The 15,801-nt window shown below is 36.5% G+C and overlaps 1 protein-coding gene across 1 annotated transcript in view; it reads right to left on the bottom strand.

Moving 5' to 3' along the window:
- Positions 1–7,692: 7,692 nt before the first annotated feature.
- LOC129743817 (sortilin-related receptor-like) overlaps positions 7,693–15,801 on the bottom strand; it is a 66,209-nt gene continuing 58,100 nt past the window's right edge. The window contains exons 6-14 of the mRNA XM_055736015.1: positions 15,519–15,791; positions 12,592–15,459; positions 12,371–12,527; positions 12,030–12,309; positions 11,263–11,970; positions 10,941–11,200; positions 10,594–10,865; positions 10,362–10,530; positions 7,693–10,263 (exon numbers count right to left, since the gene is read on the bottom strand). Of these exons, the coding sequence (XP_055591990.1) occupies positions 9,949–10,263; positions 10,362–10,530; positions 10,594–10,865; positions 10,941–11,200; positions 11,263–11,970; positions 12,030–12,309; positions 12,371–12,527; positions 12,592–15,459; positions 15,519–15,791 (5,302 nt within the window). The 3' untranslated portion in view covers positions 7,693–9,948. The remainder of the gene's footprint in view (positions 10,264–10,361; positions 10,531–10,593; positions 10,866–10,940; positions 11,201–11,262; positions 11,971–12,029; positions 12,310–12,370; positions 12,528–12,591; positions 15,460–15,518; positions 15,792–15,801) is intronic.

The raw sequence follows: 15,801 nt of genomic DNA, 5'->3' as shown, positions 1-15,801 counted from the left end.
GCATATGTATTAGTAGTTTAAAAATATGGCAAATTTGTATGAAATCAGTTGTGTATCTAAAGGCCCTGTAAATTTTGTGTTCCCAAAATTGAATGTTGCCAAAATCTAACGAGGTCTGTATATGGTTATGAATATGTCCATTTCTTTATAATTAAATTATTTGATTTTAAAAGTAAAAACTAAGAACAAATAGTACGTCATTTATTCAAGCAACATTCCATTCATTGTTGAGTTTGATAACACAATTTTCTAATCGAACTCTAATTCGAAAAAAAAATTAAAATATCCGAAAGATTACAAGACCAAAAAACAAATTTTGGAAAATTAGAGTTATTTTACCTTTTGTATTCATCATTTTGATGAGTTTATCGATAAAAAATACTTGATTTATAGGTTTTGAGCAATGATATATTATTATTTTTAATGTTTCATCTCCGAGTATTTTAAATTTGTTCTGGCCTCATACAGCATAGAAAAGGTTTTCATGTTCAAATAATTAAAAAAAAAACAAATTTCAACATGTTCAAATCCGAAATTTAAATTTCAGTTCATTTGTTATTAAAATTCATATCCTTGTTAAAAATAATCAAAAAAACAACTTATTCAGTTTTGTATAAAGGCTCCAAAATTCAAATTTATTTCAAAGCTTATGATAGACCTATTTTTTAACAAGGTTTCGAGAGATCACTTACAGGAAAATAACTACACTCAGGCAAATTCTTATTACGATATTTATAAGATACATCTTATGAACCGCTTTTAGGAGTGCAAATTTATTGTTCATAAGAGTCTTATGAAATTCTTTCAATTTTCATAGGAATATCTTATGAAAGAAAGAAGAAACGGCATTGTGAAAACCAATGAACACATTCATTCCATCAGTTTTTTTTTATCGTCTAACGGTACGAAGCACTTGTCAGTTGAAAGTTTTTTTTCCGGATCAGTTGAAAGTTATAATTTTTTCTCAATAGTTGACTGTTATTTTAATCTCCTGAACGGTAAGTTTGATTTGATGTACATTGATTATTATAATATAATATCATTTAACTAAAACATATTTTTTGTTTGCTTTTCAGCAAGCTGATCGGCAAAAAACAAAACGTCGAAGGATCGGATGCGGCAATTTTTTTTTGGTGGAACTGGGTGTTGATGCGCTGCTGATGGAGACCATGAGTGATTTAATTTGAATTTGTAAAACAATAAAGTAAATTTTTCAGCATCAAATATCTTAAATTATTCTTATTAGAAAGTGATTTCCTGTTTCCATAAGAGCCTCTTATGAAAAGCAACAAACTCTCATTGCAGTAGGCGTTCATCTTCAGAATTCATTCGCGTCATAAGACAGTCTTATGAATTTCAATGATTTTTCTTATGGCGCCACATCATAAGAGAATCTTATGGCATACATAATAGTATTTTTCTGAGTGTATATATTTGGCTTTGGCTCATTCGACTTTTAAAATAAAATGAATTGAAAGTTTTAAAGTTACGCAATCATTGAAAAACAAATATCTAAAAACCAAAAATGTATATTTTTCGTAGATTTCCTGTTTTTAGAGAAATAAAAGTTTAAAGATGTAAAATTACACAATTTTCAAAGATTGTTGGTTTTCTGATTCATTTGTAAATGTTCAAGGCTAGGAGGTTATTTTATTGAAAACTATTATATTAAGAAATAAATTTCTATTTTACCTACATATATGTTTATTTGTTCAAGTTCTTGAGACAGAACAATTGCATATGTTTATTTCTATATTAAGAAAAGGATTTTTTTAAGGGTTCTTTTAAAGACTGAATTTCATTTTTTATTTAATTGTTTGTTTGAAATTTAAACTTTTAATCTGAAATATGTTTTTATGAAGGTTTTTTGTATTTGGAATTAGTTCTCTGTGGAATTAGCATGACGTTTAATCTTGAATGTTTCGAACAAACAATTAAATAAAAAATGAAATTCAGTCTTTAAAAGAACTGAATCCTTAAAAAAAATTCCTTTTCTTAATATAGAAATAAACATTAACATTAACCTGACAATCGATAATATAGAATGAAATTTCAGTTTTCAATCTGAATTGCATCTTTGAATTTGGAATTCTCTACAACTATTTTACTTTTTAATTCTTATTTTTTTAAGCTAAATCTGAAAATTTATCACGCTCAAAAATGAAAATCTCAATTCTCATCATGGACTAGAGCGGAAGACAATTTCAATTCCGCTAAGGGATTTACGGGCATACTCTAAAAAGATTGATTTGATTTTTTTTTCATGCATTTGTTATATTCAAATTCTTCATGAATGTGACGTCATCCAAGAAATTGAATATCACACTACCTGCTTTGAATGTTCCTTACATGTTTGACAGTTCGCATGGTGAACCCGATGAAACTGGTTCATTGCCTCTGGAACGTCAAAATGAACATCAAGCCACCGAGGCAATGAACTAGTCACCGTGAGTGAGTCGCCTCTCGGAATACCCCGACTAGAGTCACGTGACTATGACTAATGTGACTACGAGTCACTTCATTCGCCTCACAGAATAAGGCCCATTGTCTATTGTTTTCTGCTGTGTTTGGTCCGTCGTCTTCATAATACTGGCGAATGTAGGTTGCTTGCAGTTGGTTTGCTGGATCAATTTTCGTGCTGCCGCTATAGGTAAGTACTGTTCGGTGCTAATTTTTATTGCTGCTGTTTCGGCAAGCCAGGTTGGACATGATCGATTGATAGGGGAATGACCTTCTTTTTCACAATTTCCACAGTATGGATGATTTTTTCAAAACTGACTATCATGTTTTTCAGAATTGCATTTGCTGCACGACAGAGGGTTAGTACATTTTTTCTTCGTGTGTCCATATTTCAGGCAATTCCTGCACAGTAAAGGCAATGGGTAGTACAATCGAGTTCGTACTCGCAGAAATCCGAAATTGATAAATTCTGGTATAACTGTGCTACACAGCAAGAAAAAATCGTGTAAATTTAGATCGAAAACGATGCACGAAAACGGAACATCGATTTTGATATAAAATTCTACCACGGTGTATTTTTCTCAACAATGTAATTTTTGAGGCGTGTAAATTTAGATCGAAAACGATGCACGAAAACGGATGACATAAACCGTCGTGTAAAAATACACAATGATATAAATTTCAAAACATATTACCGTTAATATTACAAATCTTTTTTAAATAATCTGATTTTGGGTGTTGTTTATGAATAAATACGCCACATGTGTCATTTTATTTAACATATATTTCTGATACACTGCAAACTCAAAAAACACCCACCATCACTGGCAGCTGGAACTGTGGTTGTGTCCGATGATCCCCAGCAGGGCGATGTTTTGCCGATCAGCGTCAGGCATTCTTGAGTCCTTCCGGAACAGCATAGTAATCGGAATCCCCTAAACATCAGAAACATTCAACATTGATTCGGCTTTTGATCCATTTATAAAACTGCAATTCCTGCAATCGAAAGAGAATTTGAAGTTCCATTTTTTTCATTTCGTCTATAATTATAACCTACCATTTTTTAATTCAATTCTGAAAGAATTTGGTTCGGTTTTAATACAAAATTAACTGCGGAAGCGAATTTTTTTCTTTTCGCACAATAAACCACCATCTCGGATAAAAACAGAACAAGTTATGCCGCGAAAAAAGGAAAACAATGGATCTGTCGTGTTTTACATTGTTTTCGATGTAATTTTATATTAAGATATATTTTTTAGATCAGGGCGTGTAAACATACATCATTCAAAATTAAGTTTATACCAACGATTCAAAAATAGATCAAAAAGAGTGTAAAATTACATCAGTTTTGAATTACACTGGTCAAAAAGTAAATCACTCGTATTTTAGATTGCGTATACTTTTAGAAATTTTTTGCTGTGTACTGATAGTTAATATCAGCGTGGATGTACCAACAATTCCAGTGGGAGTTTTTTTGGTGATTCTCCGCACTTCAATAACTTTTGGGACGACAATTCAGTTAACAAATCGTTTTCTGCCATTTCTTTGCAAGCTCTCTGATTTGTTCTTTACTTCTTGTCTTCAGTACGTACCAATCATGTCTATTCTCGAAGAACGCGCCATCTATTTTACCTCCTGCCGCTCGTTCCACGGATCGCCCAATTAAAAATGGGTTTTGTGGAAGTTTGTGTCCATCTGCTGCTTTCAGGGTCAAGTAGTACAATCGTCCATGCAGGTTCTGTGGATCCATCCATGTTGGTATTTTCCTATCAGGGAGCTCACCCGGCGATGGACTCATCGCGCCACTATCACTTGAAACTTTTTAGTTCAGAATACAAAAGCCTTCGTCTAGCGAGCGAAGACCGAACACAAAATGCGACCCGTCTCGTTCGAGGCTGAGAAGGAACTGATGTCGACGAAGTTTCATTTGAATCTATTTTCATCACTTCTCTGTCAAGGGACTTTGGATTATCCTGGTCAGAACCAGTAGAAAATCCTAAAAAGTCGGAGCTAGATGATGATTCCATGTTTGCTTCACTACTTGTTTTCAGTCTAAAAGATTAATCCTTTGGTGTCAGAAAGGTGAGAGTGCCCTTGCACCCTTCCAGCATTTTCATTAACACGTTATTTTTAAAACAGCTTAAAAATATCGAAATAATTTTTTTTCGACTTATGTCTTCTACAGAATGTTAATCTATACTTTAAATTTCCAAAAAACAGTTAATCTCAGTTTTGATAAAAAATCACTTGCACCCCTCTTATCCCAAGTGCCTCAAATGTAAAATAATTCCTGAATTTCTAGAATCACAAGTAGCACGTCCAGCAAAACGTGTTTGTTTGCTCTCCGAGTAGGTACGGTGGGTGGTGATTTGGGCAGAGAGCCAAGCAGAGAGAAGAAATAATGATGCGCGTCGTACGTTTCTTGGTTGGAAATTTTCTATTGATAGTAGTTCGCGTTTGCTAGTCACGAGTCACGACCACGACACGCATCAATATTTCGGCTCTCGGCTTTGCTCTCTGCCCAAATCACCACCCACCGTACCTACTCGGAGAGCAAACAAACACGTTCTGCTGGACGCGCTGCTTTTGGTTCTAGAAATTCAGGAATGATTTTACATTTATAATTTTCATATTTTTGTAAAATCTTATAGCGTGAATTGTTGCACCTCACTAGAATGTAGATTAAATTTTCTTTCCAATGAATATACTTTTGATTGATCCAACCAAAGTAAAAGCACTGCAAATCCGGGTACAACCTGACGGTGGACCACAAAAACAGATGAAATTTCAATTTGTAAAAAAATCGCGCAAAGTAGTCAACTTTGAAAAATTCCCGTTAATTCAATTTTTGTTGCATCAACAATCTAAAGACAACAAAATATTAGAATTAGAATAAATTTATAGTCGTATTTTTCCAAAAACTTTACCACCGCTCAAACAGTTTTTACTAGCAATCGAATGAAAAGTAGGTTTTTCAGACTTCTTTTTTGAACTTTTTGTGACCATTTCATTAAAAAAAATTTAAAAAAATATTTCTTGGATTCATGATGTAGACATTAACTTCTGCTTTCATATGCATCTTTCATATGCATATTTTTTTGGACGTGTAATATATGAACTACAGCAGTTTTCCTGATGCATGTTTTTTCGGATTTTTTTCTTTCATGCTGAAAAATGAGAAAACTAGTAGCTTAAGGTATATATAATGTTCTAAACATATTTTACTGACATTACAAGGTTTCTATTGATATCAGTTTTGTTTAGATCGCTTGAACACGCCAAAATTTAAAACGATTTGAGCTTGTAATGTCAAATTGACACTCCTAGTGCTGATTTGGAAAATCTAATGCGGATGAGGGTTAATGCGTCCAGATTCATCGTGATCCATGCTTTACTTGCATTTTGAATCCATCAACATGGCGTAATTTTGTGCCCTTTGATTTTGCAACCAACATGGCGTTAATCAATCCAATGCTTAATAGCTTTTTATGTTCAGATAAATGGCTAATTAGTTTTATAATGGTTTTATGAGAGCCATACAAAAAGCTAAAATTTGTCGTTTCTCTCGCAAGCCAACCAATTACATGCTTAACATGTGTTCCTCCTGAGTTGTTAATCATTAGTACAGTAAATGAGGACAGACTTTTTGAATGAAAAGGGATTGGTTGTGAATGACCTGTGGAATTGAAGTCAAATTTCGTTGCCTGACGCCATCTTGAAATCCAAGATGGCGTTTTCCGCTGAACTTTAAAATGTTGTAAATGACTTTAAATCGCATGAAACCCCAAAAATATTGGTATTGGATGAAAGGACTAAACGAGTAGAAGTCGAATTTAGCTATCAGACACCATTTTGAAATCCAAGATGACGGCATCCGCTCAACTTTGAATGCTGTAAATGACAAAAAGTCGCATTAAACCACCACTATATGGGTATTGGGTGAAAGGGCTAAACTTGAAGAAGTCGATTTTTGTCTTTCCGACGCCATCTTGAAATGGCGGCTTCTGCTGAACTTTGAAATGCTGTTAATCATTGAAAATTGCATGAAAGCTCCACAATGTGGGTATTTGGTGAAAGTGCTAAACTAGAAGAAGTCGAATTTCGCTATCGGACGTCATCTTGAAATCCAATATGGCGGCTTCCAATAAACTTTAAAATGATGTTAATCACTGAAAATCGCATGAAACTCCCACAATATGGGTATAAGTTGAAAAGGATCAACGAGTAGAATATAAATTTCACTTTCAGGCGTCATCTTGAAATCCAAGATGGCGGCTTGCACTGAACATTGGAATGATTTTAAACACTGAAAATCGCTCGAAACTCCCACAATATGGGTATTTGTTGAAAGGGATCAACGAGTAGGCGGCCGTTCAAATACCACGTGGACAGAAAAATGAGATTTTTTATGAAATTTGGTTGATTTTTATGTAACTATCCTGGATTGCGATGAAATTACATACCTATTTTCAACAATACAAACTTGATTAAGCTCATACTTACTTCAAAATTAAAAAAAAATATACAGATATCAAAGTTTAAAACGAACAAACTTCAGACTCTCCTCAAAAATAGTATTAGCTCAGATAAAATTTCAATCAATACAAGAATACGCAATTAAAATGTTCTGAAAAGATAAAATGAAATATTCTCACCAAATTGAATGGATCCTTCCAGTCTGTTGAGCACACCCTTCAAGTGAATGTTACTGGCCCGCCGCACTGATTATCTTCTTCGACACGAAAGTCTATCTTTAATTTTTTGTAATACGATTTCATTAACGATGGAATTGTGCTGGGTTTTTCATCGATGGAATTGGTATTCTTCAGTAGTAAGTTTGATTTGAAAGGAAAAAAAAACATCAATATATTAGTTAAAATTGATGTAAGTGGAATACAAAAAAAAACAAAATGTTGGTAGAAGTTTTTACAATAACAAAAAATATAATGCATGAGGAAGACAATTATCCTGGATTGTGATAAAATTAACTTAAAAACAATGTTTGCCTGTTTGCTTTCCGTGACCCGACTATATATGTTAAAGAGTGTGGTGCATTTTCAATCGGATAAGCTATAGTAGCATTGATTCAAACAATAGATGACGACAACTGCCACACTTTACAAGGTACACTTGTCATTCAGACTTGACCACAATTTGATAACCTTTCTTCCTAATACTTCAAGCTAAAAAAGGCTGTGATATTCACTAGCTATGAAAAACAATAACTCCGTGTCATGTTGCAATTCTATGTAATTTTTACATCACTCTTTGTCTCAATTCTTTATCAGAGTAAATTGTATTATTATTCATGTTCAATGAATTATTTGGGGATACTTTTCTACTTATGATTTAGTTTCACTTTCTGGGAACGATATGCTAATACAAAAGTATATGTAGGAAACATAAAAATTACCACTTCTCGTGTTTAGGAGGAAGATTTATGTTTCTTGTTCATTATCAATATTGTTATTATTACTTCTCGGAACCACAAATAGAGCCACCTTTGACAGTAGCGCTTTGTCCCTCGATTCAAATTTGGCGGGACCGTACAATTTTGTTCCGGTGACATTCTTATCATTTACCAAACACAGTCGAAATTCGTCACACTCAATAATTATACACAAGAGAAAAATACGTCCAAATACTATGGGGATACCCTTTTTTGCAGTTATTACATGCTTTTCAACGATTCTGGCTGTACTCGCTTATCAGTTATCATAATATTACCTATTACAATTAATCTTTGTCTTGACCATATGTTAGTTTTAACCTCTTTCCTAAAAAAAACGTTTCGCATTTAGCACATTTCTCGAAACCCTCGTATGGAATCGATTTCCGACCGAAATGGAAAGCAAAAAAAAATGAATTGCTACCTGATAAAAGTCTTTACACGTAGCACCAAACATTCGATATTCTTTTCTTTGCTCGAGAAATTTTTTTATGCTTAAATTTGGTCTGTATTAGGATCAGTTTTTAAACCATTTTTCTTGAGAGAAACGATAATTTTAGTCTTTGTTAGATAGAAGTATTAATTTGTGTACCGTTCTATTCTTTTTTTCTTGGAGCCTCTTGTTACCGTATCTCGTGTTTCAATTAATATCTCTTGTATGAAGTCTGCGCTGTTCCGTAGACAGAATATCTCATTCATTCGTAATAACTCAATCTCGTGTTTACAAAAACCAAGGACCTGACCGGTGTCTACGGCTAACAGTTTACATTTAGAGCGTATGCGCTTGTACAGTTGTGTTAAAAAAAAAGAATGAAATCGCACAGAGCAGAGCACAAACTTTGAATTTTGACAGACTGCCATTTCTCTCACAGTTGATAATTTTTCATGAGACTTTCATACAAGCTAATTACTTTACACTTATAAATTCATCATTCATTGAATTTTGAATATTCTGCATGCAGCTATTTTAGTAAAAAAAAAAGAGAAAATTGAGATTGTCACATTTCACATTTTTAATATAGTGAGATTATTATGTAAAAAAGTACTTTTTAGTATTTGGTCAAATTAAATCAAAATCGTACAACGTTAATTTAAATTTTAAATTAAAGCGATTTGAATTGGTGAGGTTGTTTTCTGTGTAAAAGGCGCTTTCATTTTTCAAGGGTGGATGTTCGTATGGAATCAATGTTTTTGCGTTATCTTCCTCGCAGTTTGTTTTTTTTTTCATTTTTAAAATGCTTTAAATTCATGCAAACATAAATTTTACAATGTTCGATATTGATACTTCGGCTTGAGTAATTTTTCTCAAAGATTGTATCTATGGATGTATGGAATCTGTATTCGGCCATAGGAATGAAATCGTCTGTTACCCCAAAACCGATCTCATAATCAAACCGCTTTAGTTTTTTTTTATGAAACAATCTCAATATTCTTTACATTCACTAAAATAGCTGTATCTCTCTTCCTAGTACACGCAAAATGTTCAAAACTCAATGAAACTAGCTTGTGTGGAAGTTTCATGAAAAAATATCAGCTAGGCATGGTTGTTTGTCAAAGTGAGAAATTTGTGCGCTGCTTGCACGAATTCATTATTTTTTGAACGCAACTGTATGTTACACGGAAATCTTCCTAGTTGACAAAAAACAATTCCTATAAATTTACAATAAAACGCGATTAAATAAACCTATTAAAATAAAATCAACATAAATACACAATTGCTAGTCTTTTTTCTGTGTTATGCAGGACTACACTTGCATTATAACTATATGTATAAAAGTTTTAATCATTTTATTTCACAGACAAAACGAACCGGCCGAAGCCAACAGCCACAGTTCAAGTGTAATCTTTATTCCTACATAAATCTTAATTAAAGCAAATTCACTCTTACTGCAACCGTTTAACTCTTCAACTAAATGAGCAGAATAGTGTTACACAAGCGTTTATCATTTGTAAAATTTTCTTCCAAGAACAAGAAAACCAGGAATACCAGTAACATACCTTACCTCGTCACCGCAGTCAAAAATATTCGCACCCAATTCTTACGCAATCACGAGCGGTTCGTCATCCGAAAAGCTCCGTGGCACCTCCTGATGTTCGTGATCGTCATCATCCAAGCTATCGCCAATCCGGGTAGCCCCCGTTCGGGTATCGTAGTGAGAGTTGGCAAAGCGACTGAACGACGTCTGCAGTCGCCGGTGCCTCTGGACTACATAAACAACGGTGAGTGCTAGCAACATGGCTACTACGGTTGGGACAATCCACAGCCAGGCCGACGAGAAAGATGATTCCTGCACCAAGCTACCAAAGTTATGCTTAGCAAAGGATTCTGTTTCTACGATATCCGACAAAAAGCCCTGAAATAAAATATGTTGAAATGAGATTCTATTTTCCTGCACTGTATCGTAGACGTTCACCATATTAAATTTTATGATGCACAAATGTAGGTACTTACGTCAACCGTTTTGAGTCGGACTCCAATAGTAAACAACGTATCCAGTGGGAGCCTTGCCAGCTGATTTGGATTGATTAAAATTGGAGGTTCTTTGGCTTCAAGCATCAGCACCGGTGGAATGGTTGTGTTTACGCCTCGCCCTTCATACACTACGGCCTGATAGGTGTAGCTGAAAAAAAATAAAGGTTTTAGATATTTCAACTCGTTAAAATTTTGATCAAAAATTACTTACGCAATATCTTTGAAATCGTTGACCGGTTTCCAGTAAACGACATAAGTGCCGTTGGATTCGGGCCATACTTGCAAACGAGATGGTGCGGGAAGCGGTGCCGAATAGGCCACTGTAGTGACCACCTGAGCGTGTTGTACATTGGTCGAGACACCAATTTCGTATGCCGCGCCCAACGGTATGCTGCGGAACACATGCATCATCGTTTTATTGTTGGGCGACGATTTAACGTTCACCAACGATGTTTTATTTTTTGTCAACTCGCGGACAGAGATCTTGAAAGAAATTGAAGCAACGGCTTTGTGTGAGTAAATCTTATAGAAAAAGGGCGGAATAAAAAGCAAACTTACAATATATGTAGGATAGGAGGACGATTCCAGCGAACAGCTATGCTTCCACTGGATAATCATCTCGTGACTAGTATCATTAATATCAACGTTCAACTCTTTTGGTGGCAATGTGTTGTTGTAAGGAGTGTCTAGCTTTAGGGGATTTCTACCGAGCGGACCGGGACCGATTGGTCCTACGATGCCAACGCTTATGAGATACGACTCACAAGGCCGTAGTTTAGTAAGTTTGTAACTAGTGGCAGAAGTATTTACTTTGGATGCTGCAAATAAATATTTTTAGAATTTATCTTTTAAAACAACAAATTCAAACCAATGTTATTACCTTCAAATAATTGATCCATATTGGTGCCATAATATATTCCATAGGTGAGTTTACCATAATTTTCTTTCGGTTCATCCCATTCGAGAAGTGTGTATTCTTGCGTTTGTTCCTTCATTCTGACGTTGATGGCTGGAAGAGGATCTCCCATAATTGTAACTATGGTCGTTTCGTGCATTCCGACAAAATTTTTGGCATAGGCTGCCACCTTGATAACGTATTGTGTTCCGGGGACCATATTGTCCAGAGTATACGTTGAGGTTTTTACCCAAATTTTATTCAATTGTGGATATGACTGTGGTAAGATAGGTTCAATCATATAACCATCAGCATTACTGACTGGTTTCCATTCCAGGGTAACAGATTTTTTAGTAATGTTTACCACATCAATTTTACTAATCTTGTCGATGTTCGAACTACCATCGAATTTAAGCTGTACCATGTTGGACGAAACAGATTCATGCTTTCCATTTCTGGCTTTAACCCAGAATTCGTAAACAGTGTGAGGGCGGAAATCGTTATCGAAAATATGACTGGTTTCCGATGAACCCACTTTAACATTCTGAGCTGGGCCAACGTTTTTAGATTGTGACCTATAATTGATGGTGTATCCCTGAAGCTGTCCATTTACTTCTTCAGGCCTTTCCCAGCTCACCTGAATTCTTGAGCCGTTTATTTGTGCAACCGTCACATTGCGAGGAACTGTCGGTACTGTTGGTAAAATTTTAATTGAGCTATCAGTCTTCATTAGAAATTTCAAATCGACTTACCTCCTTCGCTGGTTGCAATTTCAAAGTAAAAGTATGGCGGGGTAATTTTCGTTTGATCTTTCACTCTAACGTACGTTGTTACATTATAGTTCGTGTAGGGCTTAAGATTTGTGAATCTATAGTCCATGTTGTCGATCCAGTTCGTTACGTTCTTCCATTCACCGTTATAGAAAATCGAAGGCAGGAATTCCAGACTCACATTTCGTGGCAGCGGAATCCACCAAAATATGAGAAAACTGGTTGAGTTTCGCGAACGTTCGTCCACGCCAATTTGAGTGACCTTTAAATAATAGATATGATGAGGATCAAAATAGCTAGATGTTAAGATTGATTTAGGGTACTTGGTAATGTTTAGTCTTCATGCCGTTGCAATTTTCCTCATCGGTACCGTCGTAACAGTCTGATTTTCCGTCACACAGTGCCATCAATGCAAAACAGGTGTTATCACAAGCAAACACTCCTGGATTGTTTGTACAGTTATTGCTCGTTACAGTTGATCTGTGGAAAAATGCAAAACAAAATTAGTTTATAGGGATACTTTACACAAAATAAAAAATCTTACGTGTTGGGCTTGAATTTGCAATCTTCATCACTGCCGTCGACGCAATCTACAACATTGTTGCAGTACTTTTCAAGCGGTAGACACATCCCATCGCTGCGACACTTGAAATGTTTATTGCTACAAGTTTTCTGAGACGGACAATTATCTTCATCCTCGCCTTTGGTACAATCTTCATAACCATCACAAACGAAACGTTTCGAAATGCACAGGCCTGTATCACAACGGAACTCATGAAGGCCACAGTTCCTTTCCTTCTTTCGCGGGGGTGCTTTCGTAGTTGTTGAAGTTATTGAAATTGTAGTATTACAGCCCGCTTCATCTGACATATCCTTGCAATCATTAACACCATCACATTTCCACCAATATGGCACACATTTATCGTTCGCACATTTGAACATCCAATCATGGCAAGAATCTCCCGGTAAAAAGTTTATTCCTGGTTTCTTTGGTACTTCCGTCGAGCTACCGCAATCCTTTTCGTCACTGCCGTCTTTGCAATCCTTTTCTCCGTCACACTTCCAAGTTTTGTAGATACATCTTTGGTCTAGTTCACAGCGGAACATCCAAGATTCACATTCTTTCTGCGTACAGTTTAATTCATCAGACCCGTCGTTACAATCTTGTTCCGTATCACAACGCCACTGTTTGGGAATGCAAGTATTTGTTCCATTACAACGGAACTCGTCTGGTTTACATTCAACCGGTCCCACATTGTCTTTATTACAAGTTGCCTCATCTGTTCCATCCCTACAGTCATCTTCTCCGTCGCAAAGCCAGCTCTTATTGATACAGCGACCATTACCACAAGTATACTCATCCGGTTTGCAAGAAGCGGATTTACAGTTTTGCTCATCAGAACCGTCCAAACAGTCTCTATCGTAATCACAAACAAAATATTTAGGAACACATTGCTTGTCCGATTTGCAGGTGAACATATACGGAGGGCATGGTGGTTTGTCAACTGGGCATCCGTCTTCGTCGGATTTATCTCCGCAGTCATCATCCCCATCACATTTGTATATCAGTGGGACGCAAATGTTGTTCTTACAGTCAAAGAATTTAGCACCGCATGTACTTCCTGAACGTGCACATGTATTGTTGGCGAATGGTTTTGCACCTCCCGGACAAAGACACTGTCCTTGAGTATCTTTTTCCATTCCATCGGGACAAAGACATGTGTGGCCACCCTTCGGAGCTCCAACACAAATATGTGAACATTTGTTTCCGTTACCGCAACCATTCGTTCCCTCCTGAACTGAATGACCAAAGATTTTAAGATCCATCGAGTTCATCATTTCATTCGCTATCAAATTGATCATAATACCGTGATCTTTGTCAGCCGAGTAAACAGAGTTCATCTTCCAGTCATCCCAGAACATGAGATCTTTCAATACTGCCACAGCGAAAGGATGTGCTACACGAGAGTCTTGCTGAAGTACTTTGACGAAATTTTTACCATTCAAATCACTGCTTGCTATATAATCTTTGCTAGCGTCTACCCAATATAATCTTTCAGCAATGTAATCAATCGCCACTCCATTCGGCCAAACAACATCAGGTTTAGTAAACAAAATCTTGATATCCGTTCCATCTAGATTTGCCCTTGAAACTGATGGTCTCACTGAGTTCCAATCCGTCCAGAACAGATACCCCTGCAGTGGATGCACTACAATTCCGCGAGGTTTGTTCAAGTTCGGTGTATCGATGATAGTTCTTCGCATCGCACCCAACGCTCCGCCATTCGTACGAACCGCTTCAATCTTCAATCGCATACCATCTACGAAGTAAAGCATTTCCGAAACCCAATCGTATGACATTCCTTCAACCGAAGACAAACCGCTGTCCACTAACATTTCTGCTGGTTGATTACCGTTTAAACATTGCCGTCCAATAACATCCGTCATAATGTCTGCCCAAAACACGCAGTTATGTTTTATATCAAACTCAATCGCTATAACATTTTTCAATCCCGTAACTGGGAACACCTGTTTCGTTTTATTACCCAAATCAATTCTTGAGATTTTATCACGCTGTGCTATTACCAAAAATTCACGTGGTTCATCCATCGGACAAGGAATCTGTTGAGGTAGATACTGTGAGGAGTATCCGTCGATGCAAACGTCTCCTTCAATTTTACGGTATCCCTTGGTTCGATTATAAAATTCACCAGGCTTACAAGAGCTCGGTGGTACATATGGATCGTAGTTAGGAAGCGTTTTATTCCGCACGCATGGTGAATTTTTGTTCGTATTGCGGCTAAAACCAAAATCACACTCGAAATCCCAACGAGTGCATTGACAAACTTGCTGCCGTATCGGTCGTTCATAATCCTGTCCATTGTAACAATTTGCATGTGGTTTTCTCCTCTGGTATGTGTCCTGCAAACCCAAAATACACGGCATGAAGGAGTCACTTGTGTTAGTTCCTGGTGCCCAAAACTTGTAGTCATCGTCGGTACAATTTGATGTGAAAGCCTTCTTCAAATCAACCTTAATTATCAACCACTGGTGTTCGTCCTGTTCCGAACCAAACAAAGTGAATATGGTCGTATTTGTGTCCGGTTCGGTCATCAATCCATAGACTTTCAAATTATTCGAGTGGAACGGAGCTGACAACCACTTTTCTCCCTCATCGGTCGAGTACAGGATTTCGTTGGTTTCTCCTTTTGATTTAAAATATTTCACCGCCACCAAAATGCCACCGTGATCACCCATATTGAAGAAGTGATAGTCCTTTAAAATCTGTTTCCAGGTCAGGCCAGCATCGCGGGAGATGTACACTCCGGGATGGCCTTTCAGGGATTTTCCTACCACACCGGATGCCATAATCACACCCGGGGCCGATTTTGAGCTCATTATGCTCACGGATCTGCGAGTGATCGAAAGGTGATTAATAAATTGCAGTGTTATTTTAATCATAGTTCATACCTTGTAACCGGATACAGCGAGCTGAATTTCTGCGACAAATGCAAGCTACAGTCTTTGTTGGTGTTGCAATTCTGAATTGGAATGCCGTCATCATCAGCCGTTGGAGCAGTTATGGGCCGCCATGTGGCGCCGTGATCGAAGGTAATCAACGACACCAAGGAATCTGGCGAAATGGTTTCGCCCAGTGGAATGCGATTTATCTTGGATGCAATGTAAATACCCCGTAGTCCTTCAACTTTGTACAAATCAGTAAAAGCGCCGTCTGAGGATTGCCTACAAAAAT

This window comes from Uranotaenia lowii, chromosome 2 (assembly GCF_029784155.1).
Source record: "Uranotaenia lowii strain MFRU-FL chromosome 2, ASM2978415v1, whole genome shotgun sequence".
Taxonomy (NCBI): domain Eukaryota; kingdom Metazoa; phylum Arthropoda; class Insecta; order Diptera; family Culicidae; genus Uranotaenia; species Uranotaenia lowii.
Note: the sequence above shows the minus strand (reverse complement) of the source record. Positions and strands in the feature narration are given on the sequence as shown.